This window comes from Tursiops truncatus, chromosome 6, assembly GCF_011762595.2.
Source record: "Tursiops truncatus isolate mTurTru1 chromosome 6, mTurTru1.mat.Y, whole genome shotgun sequence".
Classification (NCBI taxonomy): Eukaryota; Metazoa; Chordata; class Mammalia; order Artiodactyla; family Delphinidae; genus Tursiops; species Tursiops truncatus.
Window position 1 is genome coordinate 111,565,575 of NC_047039.1, and position 18,537 is coordinate 111,584,111.

The 18,537-nt window shown below is 52.5% G+C and overlaps 1 protein-coding gene across 1 annotated transcript in view; it reads right to left on the reverse strand.

The window, feature by feature from the left end:
• Window positions 1–2,370: 2,370 nt before the first annotated feature.
• DDX31 (DEAD-box helicase 31) overlaps window positions 2,371–18,537 on the reverse strand; it is a 73,963-nt gene continuing 57,796 nt past the window's right edge. Inside the window, 2 exon segments of the mRNA XM_033858932.2 lie at window positions 2,371–3,773; window positions 3,776–3,909. Of these exon segments, the coding sequence (XP_033714823.1) occupies window positions 3,556–3,773; window positions 3,776–3,909 (352 nt within the window). The 3' untranslated portion in view covers window positions 2,371–3,555.

Here is an 18,537-nt window from a genome sequence, read left to right on the forward strand (position 1 = left end):
GCCGAGCTCTCCCCAGTTTTGCGGCAGGATTGCTCTCAGAGAGGACGGCCTGGCCAGGAGGGGTGGGGTTCTGCTTAAACGCTGACCGTCCCGTCCCCCCAGCCCCACCCCCCCACCGCCGGACCCTGCTACTGTTTCCTCCCCACCGCCCAACACCCTCACACCACCGCTTTTCTTTCCCGGGATGGTGAGGGTATTATTCTAATTTTGCAAAATGCACAGCAGCTAATTAAGTCAAGGAGCGCCTTGGCTTTCAAGTTCTTTAGCATGTGAATGGGGGTCGGCAAATCCCCAGCTCTGGCTGGGGTGGGGGGTGACGGGGGACCGTCCCCAACTCAGGGTTAATGAAGTGGGAAAGGAGTCTCTCACAGCCTCCTGCAAACAAAACCCCCCATGCAACAAACCCTGCCCAGATCCTACATGGATTGACTTAAACCCAGGGGATAAGTGCTTTAAATTAATCTCATTGAATAAGAATGAGACCAAACAAAACTCTTTAAAATCATATTAAAAATCTATCAAAGGACAACTTGCACTGGTGTGCTTTTCATTTTGTGTAAGTGAGGGACATATACTGGAGCAACCAGCCTTACATTTACACAGCGGCCGTGTAAATCACAGACACATTCCCAACTATGTAATTGTCCTTGTACCGCCGAGGTGATTTCATATCTTACATTAATGAAGAACAAGACTTCCCTACAAGTTTATAATTACAGTATTTTAAATTGTCCTGCACTTCCCATCTGTGATAATAACTTTACAGCCTCTGCAGTGAGGTGGGCTTCGGCTTTCATCCATCTAGAAGGCTCAATCGGTTTCCCGGTTCCCAACCCTGGGGCTGGGTGAACTCTCATTTAAAATAAGGGGGGAAAAAAAGGAAGAATGAATTGCGTGAGACCCCCAGCAGGCAAGACAATAGGAGAGGCACTGAGAGGGGGTGTCTCTACTCCTGCACTGACACCTCCCCCCAACTTATAAACGTAGACTCCGCGGGGGCAGGGGCAACAAAGTGGAGAAGTTGAGAGTCCCCAACCAGTCTCGCTGCAAGGCTTCTGGGCATTTTCGAGAAGTCGAGCTGATTTTAGGGGTGCCCAGCCGCCAGCACGCTGAAAGGCTTTGCTCCGAACTTTTTCTCTGTGGAGCAGATTAAGAGATAAGGCGTCACGGTCATGCAGGCATTTAACGAGACCAGTGGAGCGCCCTTCGCAAGCAGGGCAACTTCTCCAGTGGAAAGAAAGCCTTACATTTCTGTCTCCTGGAAGCGATGGTTGGATTTTAACGGCTTCCGTTGACTTTACGTTGAGGGGCTCAAGTGCTCAACACCAAGGGCGCTAGCCGTTTGGATCCAGCTGCCTTAAGGGGCTCTCATTTACTCCCCTTTCTTCCCTAAATCTCTCCTCCCCTCACCACAGGGGGAAAAAAAAATCAAAGGAATCCACTGGGCTTTGTCAAAATGTCCTTTGCTGAGGTTCGGTTGTCTCTGCTTCTCTGAGTGGAAAATGCCGTTTGCATTGCATCAGCGCTGCCTTAATCACTCACCAAGGGCTCTTTGCCCTTCAGTGCGTGAGAATGGGGGGCCCCCTCTGAAGATGTGCAGCGCTAAGGGTTGCAAACAGGAAGATGTCTAGGATTCGAAAACAAAGCATTTTACAAGCCCATGAGGGAAAAAAGCTTTAGGCTGCAACATTCCATGAAATGTCCAGATTCTCTGACTTTTAAACATGGGGATCAGGCTTATGACACAGAGAAAGAGGTAAGTTTGGGAAATTAGAAAAAGAGGCACGATTGGAGATACACACAAAATTAGAATAGGTACAGTGGAATTAGGCTAAAAGCTTTGCCTAACTGATGCCCGAAATGTATAATCTGTCACGAGCCATAATAAGACAGAGATTTATTTTAAGGTTATTTAAATTTAGATAATATTAACCCTAAATCTGCTAAATCCATGTTTCTTTATTAACTGGGGGTAATACACTGATTCTACTTAGAAACAGGCCCACACAGCACCTATGGCAAGAAACGCTCACCTAAGTGTCAGCAAAGTAAGAGTGAGTTTCCACCTCAGAACTACAGTCACTTACATGCTTTGCACAGTTCTGGCACTTCTCCCCGCCCCCCCGCCGGCCCCCGCCCCAGGAGTGCAGACTCCCGCTTTAATGGAATGAATACTATGGGGGGGGGAAAAATTAAAGAGTAGGGTTCCTCTTTGATCATCCTAGATCACTGGCATTAATCCTGTTTCTCACACAGCTGGGTTTTGTTTATAAAGTTTGATCCCTCCTTTTCGCATCCAAATCACGTGGACCATTACACACGGAAATAAAAGAAAGGTGGAGATTTGCCCAAAGTCAGGAGGACTTGTGCTGCAGGTTGACTTATTTATTATCATTGTTACAGATTTCACCAACCGTTCCTTTTAATGCCTATGTGACAGCCAGGTCTGCGAGGTCACATTTTCCCTCCCGCAGGGGACCGGGGCTTACTAGGCTCACAGTCACCCTTACGACGAGTCCCTGCTGGTGTGGTACCAGCCGAGGCTCACCTCACGCCCGAGGGATGGATGCAGGGACGCCGACCCGCTCCCCGAGATCCCCACAGACAGCCCACCTTGGAACTCTCGTGGTCCCCCCTTGGCCCCTGAGGTCATGTGATCTGCAGGGGCTACAGAAGTGGGGCCTCGACACCCATGCCAGTAACTTCAGGGTGCGGGGGTGGGCTGAGGACGGGAGGAAAAGTGGAGAGGACACTGCCCAGTGCACAGAGAGGTGCCGAGGCTTTCCCCCCTCTCCTTCGGACCCCTCTGGAGTTACCCGTGTCCAAATCTTACATTTATTGGGAAATCGATACGCCCCGGGGGTCCTCTTTCAAACCTCCCAGGAAACACAATGGGGGAGGGGCAGCTGTGGCCTGGGCCACAATACAGACCCCAGGACCTTTCTGGAAGACAAGAGGGGATTCGATGGGAGAAAAAGCTCAGGACACTGGTGCCCTTTGACTTCAAAGGCAAATAATAAAAAGGCAACAGTAAATCAATTAGTCCTGAGAAAGTACAATTTCCCTGGACAAGGAGGAGAGAGCATTGCATGTGAAAGGGACGTGGTGCTTAGAGCCCCTGCGCACGGGAAATGTGACCCCTGGAGGCGTTGGGGACCCACGCCAAATGCTCCTTTGGTCCTTTTTAATAAAGCATCTGTACATCAAGAAGATGATCTGATAAATAGGTTTTTTCCTCTTCTTTTAGCGATTCAATCCAGCTTTTAAAATCCCATTTTACAAAATTCAGGCCAATATATGCGTTGAGAGGGCAGCTTGAAGTGAACCGTGAAACTTCTTCAGAACGTCATTGCAAGGCGGGATCAAACCCCTTCCCGGCTGCAGCGAAGGGTGTTAGTCTTCTACATGAAGTCGTGGTGGCACCATGCGGTCTACGGGCACTGATGGAATAAATCCGAGAGAGGCCTACAAGGCAGGTTAGGGGCTGATCCATCCCGTGCTGACCCCCGCCCCCCTGACCCCTCAGGCTGCAGCGTGTCTCGGCACAGCACCGGGTCACCGGGTCGGGGGGGGGGGGGGGGGGCGGCACCCTTCATCCTCACAAGGCTCCTCCGAGGAGAACGGGACTCGCCTCCGGGATCCACCGAGGCCCAGTCCCGTGGGGGCAGAGCTTAAAACTACTTCCTGGGAAGTCTCGCTGTCCCTCCGCAAGGCTTTCGGCTTTAGTTTGTTCCCACGGCCAAGGCTGGGCGCTGGTTTCGGACGGCGCTGCGAGGCCGGCTGCCGGGCCCTGCGCGTTTGTTTTGCTCTCTGACCTTGGTGACGCTGGTCTCCATCCCGCTGGAGTATTCCGAACGCAAGATTTCAGCAAGGCGCTGTTTACTCTGGGTCTTCCTGTGCAGGTCAGGCCTGAAGAGGGGAAAGGAAACTTTATTACTTTTTTCTTTTCCATTTGGAAGGAGGCTGCTGGCAGCTGGTTCCAAGACTGCAGAGCTGACATTTCTGTATTAACAGAAGTACAATCCCTCCAATGGCGCTTGTTTTGATAGTCTATGCACCAGAAGATTAGATACGGCGCTGACAGATTCTCATAACGGCGGCAAAATATCATGGCATTTTTAAAAGTGAGGCTTTGCTCTGTGTTGTTTTCATGGGGAAAAAAAAAAGCGAAAACACACTCACACTCTGATGGCAAATGAGGTGTATGATACAGCGGTTTGCCAAAAGAAGGGGAAAAACCCGCCTTGAAACTCAGCAGTCAGTGCCCGCTAGCAGCTCCTGGGAACGCCCCCCTCGGCTCCCACCTCCCCGTGCAGTTCAAAGCAACTGGCCTCCTCCTGGGGACCGGGCTTGGCGGCCAAACAGTGAGGGCTGGGGTGTCCGCCACAGACACCTCTTCACCCACCGAAGAGACTCTTGTAAATTATTTCTGACCCCCAAAACCCCAAACCCAGGTGTGCTTAGGCAGACCGGTCAGTGTCCGCACCGGGAATGGACGGCAGCGGCCCCAGGAATGGGAGGGAGGTCCTCACCTGCCCCAACCCGCAGGGAAAATGCCCAAGACTGAAAATCAATGTCAGATGGTGAATCCTGCTAACTGTTTTCAAAAGACAGCAGCCTCATCATTAATTTGATTAGAAAAGCAGAGGGGGAAACTTGTAGAAGTTTAGTCGTACACAGAAAAAATGATTATGAAAACTGAAGAGTAAAATAATGTTTCTTAAGACAGGATCCTAACCAAAACAACAGAGTCGTTACCAGAGAATCCATCTTGCTCTGCCTGCAATTCCTTCAACACTGACGTGGCAGTGTCTCGGGTTCTTACAAAAGCCAGATGTTACCCTCTGCTACTTATATTTACAGCATTTCCCTTTGCTGTAAAAATCAGAAGATAAATCAGACTAAAAATAAACATAACAGAACTCCTTTAAAGCCCAGGACTTAACAACAGGACTAATACCGTGCTAGTAAACTGATTAAGAAAGGGACACCATTGTAACTAGGTTAAAGCAACCATATCTCTTTACACTCCCGCTGCAGAAGGCAGGGTGCGAGCAACGGTGGGGCTAGATCCGTGTCAGTCACACAACAGTTTCTACCGTGACAAACGGGGAGAAATGCAAAGCCAGCCTGTGTTGGGAAAAAGGTTTGAGGCAAGGGGACAACAGGACCCCGTATTTAAGGGCTAGGCAACTGTGGTAACAAGAGTACGTGCAAGGGCAGGGACGGGACTTGGTGAAAGGATGAGAAATACACAGGGAAGGACTCTCTGGGCTCTACGTTACCACATCTGATCTTCACTCCGAGAGGCAGGTATGGCTACCATCTCATTTTACAGACAAGGAAACCAAGACTGGAGGAGGGTAAGTAACCTCCCCAAGACCATCCAGCTCCTAGGAGCAGAAGCCCAGATGCAAACACAGGGCCGATGGACTCAAAGCCTGAGCTCCTCCCACCAGGCAGCCGGTCCCGGATGGAACAATTGGGCAGGACAGGAAGGTCCAGCGGGGTCGAGGGTGACAAATGACCACGATCTGACGTGGAGGAGGCCTTCGTGGTCTCACTGAAACGTTTCAGTAGGACGATGCGGGCAGAGGCCAGATGACAGAGGGAGGAGTGAGGGGAGAGCTGAAGGGTGAAGGAGGTGCCTGGGCTGGAACCCGGCTCTGTCGCTCATTAGCTGAATGACGTGGTGAACGGGTGACACAGGCTTCTTCATCTGAAAAATGGGGATGATACTTGGAACGAAGTTCATAGGATGCGTAAAAATTAAAGAGAGTAAGACATACGGAGTGCTGGCTGGTGGCTGGCATGTGGGTTGCAGACAATCAGCGTTAAAAACGGAGCAGCTGAAGCCCAGAGATGCCAAGCGAACCTCCGCCTCCCTGTCCCCCGCCCCAGGCCACGCAGGAGCCAGGACTGGCCCTGGGGCCTGACGGTGGGGCTGGGGCTCTGGTGACCGCGTCACCCTTCTGTGCACAGCAGCGGTTCTAACCCCCCAGACCCTGCCCGTGTGGACTGTGTGCCCTGGTGTCCGGGGGAGGTCCGTCCACATGTTGGGCCTCACGCGTGGCTGGGAAGCGGCAAGAGACGGGCCTGCAGCGGAACGCGCTAAACTCGTTCCAAACGGAAGGCTGTCAGTTCCCGTGCTTGCGGTTTATTTTTAGCCAGGTGACACGACAGCCGGAGCGAACAGGCTGTGACGGGAAGGAACGCTTTCTCTCCCCCCTCGTTTGAAGGCAGGTGCTCACATCGTGTATAATTTTACATGTAACAACCTGAGTTTCAAAATATGCAAAATTTCAGTCAAAACAGCCTAAGCCCTAGCACTTCAACGGCGGCTCCGGCCACCGCTGACGCAAGGTAAGTAACCAGAGTCTCAACTGGGGGACTGAGCACTAGCTGCCGGCAGCGCAAGCGGACTGGGGATGCGTCCCGCTTCCAGCCGAAGGCGCTGGGCAGCGCGCCTGGGCTCAGACCACTGGGCCTCCAGACCCAGCACCAAGGACCCCACCGAGGCGTGCGACACACCGGTGTGTGTACACACACCCACGCCGCTCTCGTCTGCCTCTGAGCCACGTGAGATCTGTCCCTTCCCAGGCAAACTCAGCCGGCCCTGGGGCTGTGGAAGGTCACCCCTGGTGGGTGTGTCATGCCACCGATCAGGAATGTCTGTCAAGGGGCTTTGAGTCCACACCGACTGAGGCAGAGGATGCTCTTAGAAAGCGGGGCTTGGAGACGGTCCTGCTTGCCTTGAGGTTATGACCTCAACATTTCCTATAGCTACTTTATGATTTAATTCTAGTCAATGGACTTCCAACTTGGGACCCAAACTCAAACTCTGAGTGGTGGTCCAGACAGCAAACAGGGGTTCCGGCCTTCCAGACTCAGACCTGTTCCTCGGGAGGAAGAACCTTGGGGTCAACCCTGCAGGGGTTTCCCCTGCTGTCAGCTGCCACCCCAACGGGACCCACCTTTCCCTTGGCCAGCTCGCTGCCTGCTTTTCCTCTGTTCTGAGGCCCAGTGCCGAAAAGGCAAAGTACAGATGGGAAGATGAAACGTTCTAAACCCAAGCCCACGATGGGCTTCTCCTGCCAAGCTGCAGTTCTCCCAGAAACTTGCCAACGTTCTTGCCCTCCCTGCCCTCCCAACGCCCAAACCCCTCTCAAATGGGCGTCCTGCGCGTCCACCGGAGTAATCCTGTAGTTACCAGGCAACAGATCAGTTTATCTAACCACAGGGAACTCCCTTGCAGTGAAGGCTGGATAACCCCCCCTTGGTTACCAGGCTGGATTACCCAGCAGGGTAGGCAGATGCCACTTTCACTGCCAATGAGGTGAAATCACAGCCTAATTAGGAAGTCAATACGCCCGCTCGGACGGCCACTGGAGAAGAGCGATCTCAGGACCTGCTCCCAGCTTCATCAATAAATTCACAGACGATCGTCCTATAGGTAAAAAGCCATTCTAACACAGGCTTCTGCTGATGGCATCCTTTTGCAGGACAGAATTTTTCATTTTATCATTAGGTAAACTGCATTTTTATGTACTGTCAAGTCTCTCGATAATTTCTTTTATGTTTTACGGCTTCAGGACCATGCTCAGAAAAGTCTTCCTCACCGGAGCCTTTTTAAAATATTCAAGGATATCTTCGTTTAGCCTCTGCTACTGCTTTAATTCTATCTAGATTTTGTTCTGGCTTATGGTAGGATGTGGCGAATTTAACTATTTCTTCCCAAGAGTTATCCAGTTATCCGAGACAGTCACTGAACAAGCAATCTCTTCCTCCAAGGTCTGGAAATGTACCTCTAGTACATTCCTCCCGACTTTTAGAACACTTCCTGCAGGCCACATTTAAAGAGTAGATGATGATGGCGATGACGACAGCGGTGGCCCACGTTAGCGGGGTCCACCACACACATTAACATATAAGCGAGTAACACTGACAGGGGTTAACGGAGTTACACATAAAGCACGTCAAAGCACAGCCACTGACGCTGGCTCTGTGACTTTAACAATAACTGTATCCTTAGCACGTGCATGACACCTACTTACGTCAGGTGCTGCTGTAAGCACTTGAGAGGCATCTAACTCATTCACTTCAACACTCCTGCGAAGGAGGCACCACAGGCACGGCAGCTGAGGTGCAGGGAGGTCAAACAGCACGTCCAGGGAGGAGGTGGGATCGGGGCCCAGAACTTTCCGACTCCGCGATGTACACACTTAACCGCTGTGCTGTAAGTTTTTACCACAAGGAGCAAGTTCCCCACACGAAGTATTTCCAGTACAGAAGCAACATTCACATTATAGCAGATCTCGAAGACTTTTGGAACCCCTGATAAAGTGCATCGTAAGAGTAACAGCTGGATGACAAGTGAAAAAAGCAGTTTTAAGAAATCATGATTTGCTCAATCTCATTACAGACATAAAAAGATCCTACGTGCACACCTGCAGAGAAAGTAGGAGCCACAGAAAACGTGAATTGGGATTAACTTGGATTGTGGGCTTTTATCGGATGAGTTTTAAGCTTTTCTCTGTTTCCCGAATTTTTACAATAAACACATTATTATTTTTGTAATCAGGAAAAGCAGTATACTCATTTTAGGGGGAAAAAAAATCAAGTGGTACTATTTTACCCTGGGCTGAAATATCAAAGTATTTTAATTTTTACTTATCAAAAACCTCTTTGCCTCTGGCTTTCAGTTCGTTTTTGTGAGGGATTTTTCTCTTGTGGTATAATTAAAACAGACAAGACAGAAGACCAGTAAAGCATATTTCTTTCTCTAATCTGAAAAATTCTGCTTGTAAGCAAATGACCCAGGGCCACACTGAGGCCCCAAGGACCCTGCAGCAGGAGCAAGCCCTCAGACTGGAAGAAAAGCCTGGGTTCTGAGTGATCGTGGAAGGAGACAGCGAAGGCTTCCGAGGCTTGAGGCTGACTCCAAGTTTCTACCCTCCTGCCTCGCCCTTACGGATGAAGCAAAGGCACAGAATCTGAGGGGGTTCAGGGGGCTCTCAGATGACAGTGAGAGTGACCAACAACTCCAGGGAGAAGGTGACAAGCAGTCCCCCTGAGGCAACAAGGTAGTTCAGGGGCAGAACCCGCCAGCGTGGGACGATAATTTAGCCTACTGAAGGGGAACAAGCTATCAGACCTTTTACGGCCATCGAAGGAAAAGGAAGTGCATCAGGGCTCCTTAACCTCTGGATTCTGTTTCGGCAGAGATGCACGCCGATGGGCTGCCCATTTTAGGGATGCCTTCTTTGCGATTTCTTAGGACCATACCGACTCTAGCGCTTGTAAAACTCCCAGGGCCCCAGAAGACACTCCACTCCAGGGGAGCCCTGCTGAGGCAGTGGATATCATTCCAGAAAATTCCTGAGTGGCTCTGTGTACGCAGAGACGGAGAAAAAGTGGGTCTCTGCCTCACACCTAACAACGAGACCCAGTGAAGAGCTGGTGGCAGGCGGATGCCAGGCCGTGCAGGTCACAGGCGATCAGTATGTAGATGCCATGACCAACCTGCTGCCCGGAAAGGTGCCCACAACGGGAAGGGGGACAGAGACAAGGCTTAGAGATGGCCGAGGTCTGAAAGCGATGCCCTGAGTCAGGATCCCCGAAGTGCCTGTCCAAGTGCCAGAGACCTTTATGGAAGTTCTGTCAGGAGCCAGGCCTGGACGTCACACAGCAGGTGGCGGTGTTGGGGAAGAGGTGCGGCAGCAGGACCCTGACGGCGCTGGTTGGAATCCCAGCCCGGCCCTCATCTAGCTGACGACCCTGCAGTCAGTAGCTTCCCCTAAGCTGAGATTCCTCACACGTCAGAAAGGGCCTCCACGTGGATGCAAGGGGTAGCGCGAAGGTAAAACGAAGGGTGCTTTATAGAATCTAATTCTCTGTGAAAACGTTAAGATGGAGAAATACAGGGTGCACATGGCAACAGTTCCGTGTTTCTGTAACTGCCGTGACTGTGTCCTGCAAACACGGAGACTGATAAGCTTGGGCAGAATCCCAGCTCCAAACCCTCTGGGCTTGCCCTGCTTGACACCATTATCGATGACTCCAATGACATTATGAGGCGTATTTATCACCTCTGCAGATGAGACGGAGCCTGCAGGGACAGCTAGCACGCTGGACGGCAGAGCACCCCAACGGGCCAGAGGGATGGGCTCGGCTAAAAGGTGACCCTGAACTGGGGGCCCACGCTCTTGCGCCAGAGAAGGCGGGTGGTCTGGCTCGTCACATGTGCACACAGGCAGGGGCTCAGCTGCCTGAGCCACAGGCTGACCCGAAGCCGAGGGTGGGAGAAGCCGCACAGCGTCGAGCCAGGAGGCCAGGGTGCGAGTCCTGGCCCCGCCCCGGGAGAGGGACAGCACGTGAGGACATGGGAGGACCAGAGGAGGAAACCCACGGCTCTGACCGGAGCCCAGCCGCGGCTGAGCCCCACGTGGGTGGCAGCGGTGGTCTCTGCTGTCACCACTGGCTGCAGTGATAGACGTGACTGCCCTGCTCTCTGGGTCGGCCGGGCTCTACTGCACGTTTGGGCAGTTGGAGGAGCCAGATTCTGACAAGAAGCTGGGCGGAGAGAAAAGCCGCCCAGACGACGGGCTGGGACGTGGGGCGGCTGGAGGCGCCGGGGCGGAGCTGGCCCTCGGAGGGGAGGACCCCGGCACCATCCTGCAGAGGCTGTGGGACCTATTTTCTGAGCTTGGCCGAGGCGCTACTTCTCTCAGTGCCAGGCTGCTTACTCTCGAAAGGATTAAACGAACTAATGAATCGAAGCCCGTATCAGAGCGCCTGTCCTGAAGGCACCGGGAACACGCTGACCATAATTATCATTAACAATCCGGAAAGAGGAAAGGCAGAGGAGATGGGCAGCCGTCATCAGACACCGGACGCCTCGTCACGTGGACCCGGGGCTGCTTTGTCAATAGCAACACCTTGTATCCTTAGCTTTGTAAGTCACGCACATTCAGCATTTGAATCCGGAGACCAAAGGTGGAAAGTGAAAGTGGTCAATCTGGGCTCATTTCAGGAGCTCTAACTAGTGAGCTCTAACTCACTCCACCCTGGAGGTGGCGAGTCCCCCCTACCCCGCTGCTGGGAGCCCTGAAGCGGAGGTCTTACAACCAAGGAGTAATGTGACCGAAGGCACAAGGTTCCGGTGGGCAGGAGCATTCGGGGAAGAGTCTATAAAACTTCCACTTTTTTTCTTTTTCTTTTTGGCCACACCGCGAGGCTTGTGGGATCTTAGTTCCCCGATCAGGGATTGAACCTGGAGCCTCGGCAGTGACAGCCAAGTCCTAACCGCTGGACCGCCAGGGAATTCCCGTGAAGCTTCCACTTTTTATTCACAGACTCAGAGAGAAGCGGGCAGGGGTAGAGGAATCAGCATTTACTGGACGACGACTCTAAGCCCGGCCGCGTGTCCATCATCCCTCCCCACGCCCCACACGACCTGACAGGCCCCGCGGCAACGCGAAGCTGCTGCTGAGCGCCTGACTCCAAGCCCGGGCCTCTCCCACTGCACCCTCTGCCTCTAGACTCAGAAGGAAACTAGAGAAAAAGCCGGATCCACATCTTGCCCACAGTTGTCTGTTCTCAGAGGTCTGCCCCATGAGCAGAAAGGTGCTCGCACCCACTGCAGGGTTTGCCATTCTGACGGCTTCAAATCAAACCCTTCCATATGTGCACCAGAACGTCTTCTGCTTTAAGTCCATTTCTCCCATTACACAAAGAATTATCTGTTCACGGGCAAAAAACACCCTTAACAGAATTCATCTACTTGTTCCTTAGCCTAACACTAATCACAGAAACCAGAAGCTTCCAAACGGGTGCATGCAAGGGAGGAGACGAGTGCCAGGAATGTGGGCTCCCAAGTCTCTCAGACTCAGTGCCACATGACCGGGCATGTCCACCTTCTCACCAGTTACTGGGAACTCGGCCGTGGTCGAAGGGACCTGGTGAGGCTCAACGAGACAACGCGTGTGGATTCAGCACGGCCAGGGGCACACGTACTCCCTCAAGAGACATGCTGGCAGACAGCCAGATGCTGTCACTCCGGGATGTCGGCGCTCTCAAACCACACCCCTCTTCTGGACTACTTATTGGTTAAGACGTCACTCCACGTGTCAGCCTGCTGCTGGAACGTCAGGACCAGAATGGAGAGAACATCTGGAAAAGACCTGAGGTCATTCCCTATGGGTCCTAACCAGACGGAAAGGCTCTGTGGCATAAGAGCAAGGAGTATGTGGAGGGGCTGGGATGTGAAGGAGCCCAAGGAACGTGGGGACAGGTGAGAGGAGGGGAGTCGTCGGCCTGAACTAAGCTGCGTGTAGCAAGCGGAGAGCTGGGGGACCGTCGTGCTCCTTCCTTCCTGATTTCTCGAATAGTCTGAACTAGAAGAGCCTGGAGCAAGGACAAGGCGTTGCAGAGTCGGGTCTCCCGCTGCGCGAGGCCTCGTGGGTCTGGCATCTGCCAACGCGTGCTGGGCCGGGCACATCTTCAGACTCCAGGGCCGGGAAGGCTCCAACGGGAATGTGCCGTCTCCAGCATCCTCCCGGGAGAGGCTGGCTGGGTTCCTGTTCTTTGTTGTCAGCCCTGACTGCCTGCCTGAAAGCACACGCCCCGTGGCTCCCGCTGTCTGCAGGTGACCCAGGTGTGGAGGCAGCGCAGGGTCACTGTGAAACCCCCCTGATTGCCTCATTAGCCGGGGGTGGGCACGGACCGGTGGCGGGGGTGTTTCACGAGGAGGCTGCTAATTGCACGGTGTCAGGCAGAACAAACAGTGGTAGAAGCAAGGACCAGATGTGAAGAGCCGCGTGTGCAGCGCTGGCGCCTGGCGGCGGGCAGGGAGCAACGTGGAGCTGCGCCGGGGGTGCTGAGGGCGGAGGGCCGGCCCTCCGAGGAGCCCTGCCCACGCAGCTCAACCCAGGGCTGTGTGTGCATGCAATGGGGGGACCTCAGTAATCACATCACCCCCAAGTGACCCCTCTGTGCCGGTGTTCTTCACCCAGAGAGACCCAACCACCGTCCACAGCACTCGTCCTGCCCCTTGTCCCAGTCTGGACACTTCTTGTCGGTACAGATGTCCCAGAGAGGCAAGCCAGCGTGGGCTTCGAGGTCACCCACCTCATCACCCTTGACACAGAGGCCGGCAGAATACGGTCTCGGCTACAGTCCATACAGCTCACCCAGGCTCTAGGTGAAAATTCTCTCCCTTAACCCGAGCTCACCTTTAAAGCACGGGCCCTCCTGTGTTTTCATACGGCTCCCTAGCAGCCTGCGAGAGGAGATTCTGCTCCCCTGCCCCACGGGACACGCACACCTGTCCTCACAGTCACTGCCGGTGGTCCTAGCTGCTTCCCTCTGGTCTTCAGGCTGAGGTCGAGTGAACTGACCCTCTGTGGGCATCTGCCCTGGCCCTACCCAGGCTGGTGGAGACCCCGATCCCGAACCCACTCATCTCCACGTTCTGTGGGTTCCTCCACTGTGACGTCGGGGGAACAGGGCCCGAGGCTCAGTCCTTCTCGGGGACTATTTCATGCCAAGGGGAAAGTGACCCCATGCTTGTTCTCTCAGGACAGACTACGGAGTGGCCGGGGCGCTGTGAAAGGCAGGATTTGCTGTTTGCTGGGCTAACTAAACAATTAAGAGGCATTTACCTGGTTCCTGTCAGAACAACCCCTCTTTTCTCTTTCCCTTTATGCTCTTCCTCTCAGAATTACAGAAGACTTTCAGGTTCCGTTCATCTGTTCAAAACTACTTCCTGAGCACCTATCGCGTGCCAGGTAGGTGCTGGGGATGCGATGAGGAAAACCAGACAGGGTTTCTACCCTGAGCTACACGGAGGGGAGAGACAGGAACCACACAAACATCACAGACAGGTGTAGGGCTACTGTGATGGCGGCGAGGGGTGGGGTGGGGGGTGGAATGGGGGCATGCGGTGTCCACCCAGGCAGGCGTGCCAGAGGAGACTTCCTCGAAGAAGGGACGGAGGCCCGAAGACGAAGAGGGGTGAGGAGAGGCCCAGGCCCGCAGCATGCCGGGCAAAGGCTCCGGGAGAGAACGAGAAAGGAGGGGTGCCAGCTGAGGCCGTGGGGAGAGGGAAGAGGGGGTGTGTCCTAATTATTAGAGTAAGGAGACATCACCGAAAGGCTGGAAGAAGCGGGGGCACGACGGGCAAGGGGAGCACCGGCCAGCGGGACCGGAAGGGCCGCAGGAGACCCGGCAGTGGACTGTTCTACAATGAAGTTGAGGGGATCCATCGGGACGGGGCGGGGAGGCTGAAGGGGGAGACCAGGAGGCCGGAGGGATCAGGGCAGGGATGAGCAGTGCAGGACGCCGCTCCAAGATCGGGTGCGGAGAGGAACCCCCATGTTTCCAAACGGGGCTTTGTCCAGCCTCTGACCTCACGTCTGGCCACTCTGTCTTCCTACAGAACGATGACTGGCTCAAGGAAACGGAGAGAATTTTCACGGTGGGCAAGATTCCAGGTTTGCCTTCAGCTAATTAAGTGATATTAGGGAGGCTGTAAAGGCCACATAACAATTGGCAGGCAAGATGCTTAATGATGAGAATACTGCTTTGCAGGGAGACGCAGCTGCAGCATCTTCACGCTCGTCTTGGAGGGGACCAGCCCCGCGTTCTCAAGGTGGTTCCTGATAAGAAAACTTCGAGGTGCTGAAAGGTTGACAGTTAATGACAGGTTCACTCTCTCTGCTCCAGGGATGCTTCTAAGTGTGATGAAGGCCGGCGGGAAGAACCAGTGCTCCTGTCTTGGTCACCACCTCCGCAAGTGCTCCCGTGTTCATGTCCCAGACACTGTGTCGATGCTTTGTACTCGCCACCTGGTTGGTCCCCAGACAACACTGTGAGGCTCCGCGCCACTATCTGAGAGGTGAGGGGACTGAGGAACAGAAACGGTAAGTGACCCAGCCCAGATGCCGTGTGGGTAAAACCCAGGCTCTTGTCAATTACTGCATGACACTCCCACAGTCAGCATTTAAGAAACAAGTGGAGGGGCAGGGAGATGGCTGATGCGGGTATGAACTTCTCAAACTAGAGTCTATTCAACACAGTAACCCTCACAAGTTATTTAATAATTACTGAAAAAGTGAGAGTGACAATCACAGAGAGGGACAGAGCAAAGGCCTTCAAAGATGAAAAACGGGAGAAAACTATAATTTGAAAAGATACAGGCACCCCTATGTTCACAGCAGCACTGTTCACATTAGCCAAGACATGGAAGCAACCTAAGTGTCCATCGACAGAGGAATGGATAAAGAAGACGCGGTATATATGTAAACAATGGAATACTACTCAGCCATAAAAAATGAAATAATGTCATTTGCAGTCACATGGATGGATCTAGAGATGATCATACTAAGTAAGTCAGACAAAGACTAATATCACATAACACCACTTATCACTTATAGGTGGAATCTAAAAAAATGATACAAATGAGCTTATTTACAAAACAGAAATAGACTCATAGACATAGAAAACAAACTTACGGTTACCAAAGGGGATGGGGGGGTGGGTGGGAGATAAATTAAGAGTTTGGGATTAACATATATACACTACTATACAACAGGTAAACAGCAAGGTCCTACTGCAGAGCACAGGGAACTATACTCAGTATCTTTTAACAACCTATGATGGAAAAGAATCTGAAAAATATATAAATATATATGTATAACTGAGTCACTTTGCTGTACACCTGAAACTAACACAACATTGTAAATTAACTATACTTCAATGAAAAAAGAGAAACACAAATTTAAAAAAAAAAGGTGAAAAATGACCCTGAAGTGGAGGTCCACAAAATCTCTGATTTGAACTTCAATGATAAAGCATTTCACAGATGAGAAAAGTCTGGCAAGAATGACCTCCCTAAGGATGTTTCCTTATTTTAACAAGTACACTAAATGTAGAGCTTTGGAAGTAACAGAGGTGAAGGACATGCTCTGCCCTGCTGGGTATGGTGGCTAGGATGTGAGGTCCGGCCCCAGGGGACCAGCTCCGTCCCCTTCCACTACGGATCCCAGCCTGCTGAGCCCTGACCAAGCACACCCAGATCCAGTAAGTACTAAGGGATCAGACAGCCCTACTTTTTGATCAGATGAGAACTACCAGGTAACACTTAGCTGGGCTGGTTTGAGAAAATTTATACAAAGAAATCTACGCACTAAGAAGAACTTCAGAAAGACCCAGATGGTAGAAGTCAGTGGTGAGACCAGCCTTAGGGAGCTGCAAACTAAACAGTCTGGGGGAAGTGAACTTGCAATTACAGCATATAATGCAAATGAGATGGGGTGGTTCAAACCCAACAGACTCGCCCCTTCACGTTGCCACCGTAACACTGAGACTTCAAGGCTCATTACTTTCTATATCCTTGAACCACTGACCACAGAGTGTCAAACGGATGAGGAAGTTGTGTGCTCACTGGTCCTGGACAGGTTCTACTCACATGTGTGACTGCCTAGACAGACAGACAGACACCCTGGCAAACAACACAGCTCTGCCCTCCCAGAGCAGACAGCGCCGGGTCTCAGCGACTCCTGGGAAGATGGAAATTTTGGAAGGTATGTTACCTTTGCTGCTCAGGGACTGCTGAATCTACCTAGCTGCAAAAGAAGAACTGCATCTCACGGGAGGAAAATGCTGTGTTCGTGGCGGATGTTGCTAAGGGGCCATTCAAAATTCTACCAACAGCACCGACTCCCTGTGCACGTGGATGTGGAGGTATCTGGGGTGGCGGGCTGTTCTGACAGGCTTGTGTGTCAGTGTCAGAAGAGTGCTCGTGACTCTGTGCTTCTGCGCGCAGGGCGAAGACACTTGCTGTTCCCCTTCAGAACTGAGGACTCAAAAAGGAGACAGAGAGAGACCTGCTGATTAAGGCCTTATTTGGGGACATTAACTCTTTTTTTCCTTTTTCTGAAAAGTGGTCCAGTGAAGGAATAAAGGCATATAGACGAGATAAAAGTTCCCTCTGTCACTGCACAGAAATGCCCAGTAGTCTCCAAGCCTAACCTGCCCTGGCCTCATCCGCTAACACCCGGGTGAGCTCCTTGCTTGGGGATGGCAGGCGAGACAGGATTTTGCTTACGGTCTCATCAATTTGGTTTGCAGATATCAGAGGTTTGCACATAACGTAACTATTCTAGCAGTGAACACCATAAATGGAATATGCAGAATAATTCGGAGAAATTAGTGCTATCATTTTACCCACCCACACAAAACCCAAGGAACCCCTTCTCTTCCTTGACAGATGGATTCAGAAGAGACGCCTCGGCTCAGGACAATCATTGTGGCCACAGCGTAACTCTCCACACTTGTGTGGGGTTTAATGGACTTTTCTTTCCTGTTCCTTAAAAAGCGGCGACTGGCACTGGCTCGAGCCCCGACTGAGGTGCAGAGAATCTGTCAAGTTTCTCTGCCGCTTCCCCGACCACAGTGATACGGTCCATGTGCAGATTAGCTGCAAAGCCATTCTTCCTCCAGGAGTGACAAGATCTCCCCCAGTAAAAAAGGTACTTACTGTATCCTTGAGTGCCCGTCTGCATTAACAAGGCAGGGGTGGGGCGGGAGGGTGTAAGGAGTGTGGGGAGAAATGCCTTCAAAAGAAGGGCATAACAACGGAAAAAGTCGCTGTAACAGAGTGGTGACATGGCAAGAACAGACAGCGGCACTGTCACGGGCGGGGTAATCGTGTGACACACTGCTGTCACTCACCACCCGGCTCCCCGCCGCGCCAGCCAGACATCAAAGGCTGCCCCATACCATCTTACATGCTCTTTATCGGTTAATCAGCCCATTCTTCCCTAAATAAAGCCCGGCTAAATCCCCTGCTCACAGGGGTATCGTAGCCCTGGTGCCCATCTGCCAGCGCGGGTCAGCTGAAGCGGGAGGCGGCGGCTTGCTCTCTCCCTGGCGGCTTCGCAAGGTAAGGACAATGCTGGCTCTGAGTCCCCCGCTACTCCCAGCGCCTCGAGCCTCCCACTCTGCCTTCCCTGGGCAAGGGCTGGGCACACCCAGTCTGAAGAGCTGCTATTAACGCTTGCAAAGGTAGATCAGCTGCTGACAGTAAAATACTGGGGTCACATTTACTCGCAGAAAGAGGAATAAACAAAATACGTGTTTCTTACCAGTGATCACGTGGCAGATGGATTCCCACCTCCTTCACGTGTCGGCGTTTTAGAGACGGTGGGACAGGATGGCCAGGCTTCCAGACCACTAGGAGGTCATTCCAGACCTGACTGCGAGCCTCATAGTTTTGTCACATACTTAAAACCAGTTACTATGTACAGACGTCAGCTACCCCAAACCCAAAGGAAGGAACCTAACTCTGGTGCACGGCAGTCCCAAATCTGGAGTGGAGCTGAGGCACCTTCTCCCTCAGGGAGGACCTGGCTCGAGCAGAGGGGTCTCTGGCCGCAGCCCTGCCCAGGACAGGTAGAGTGTGGCAGCAGGCAACGCTCTGCACCTCAAAACGTCCTGGAAGAAACCAGAGCCGGACGTGTCTCAGTCTTGTCCGGG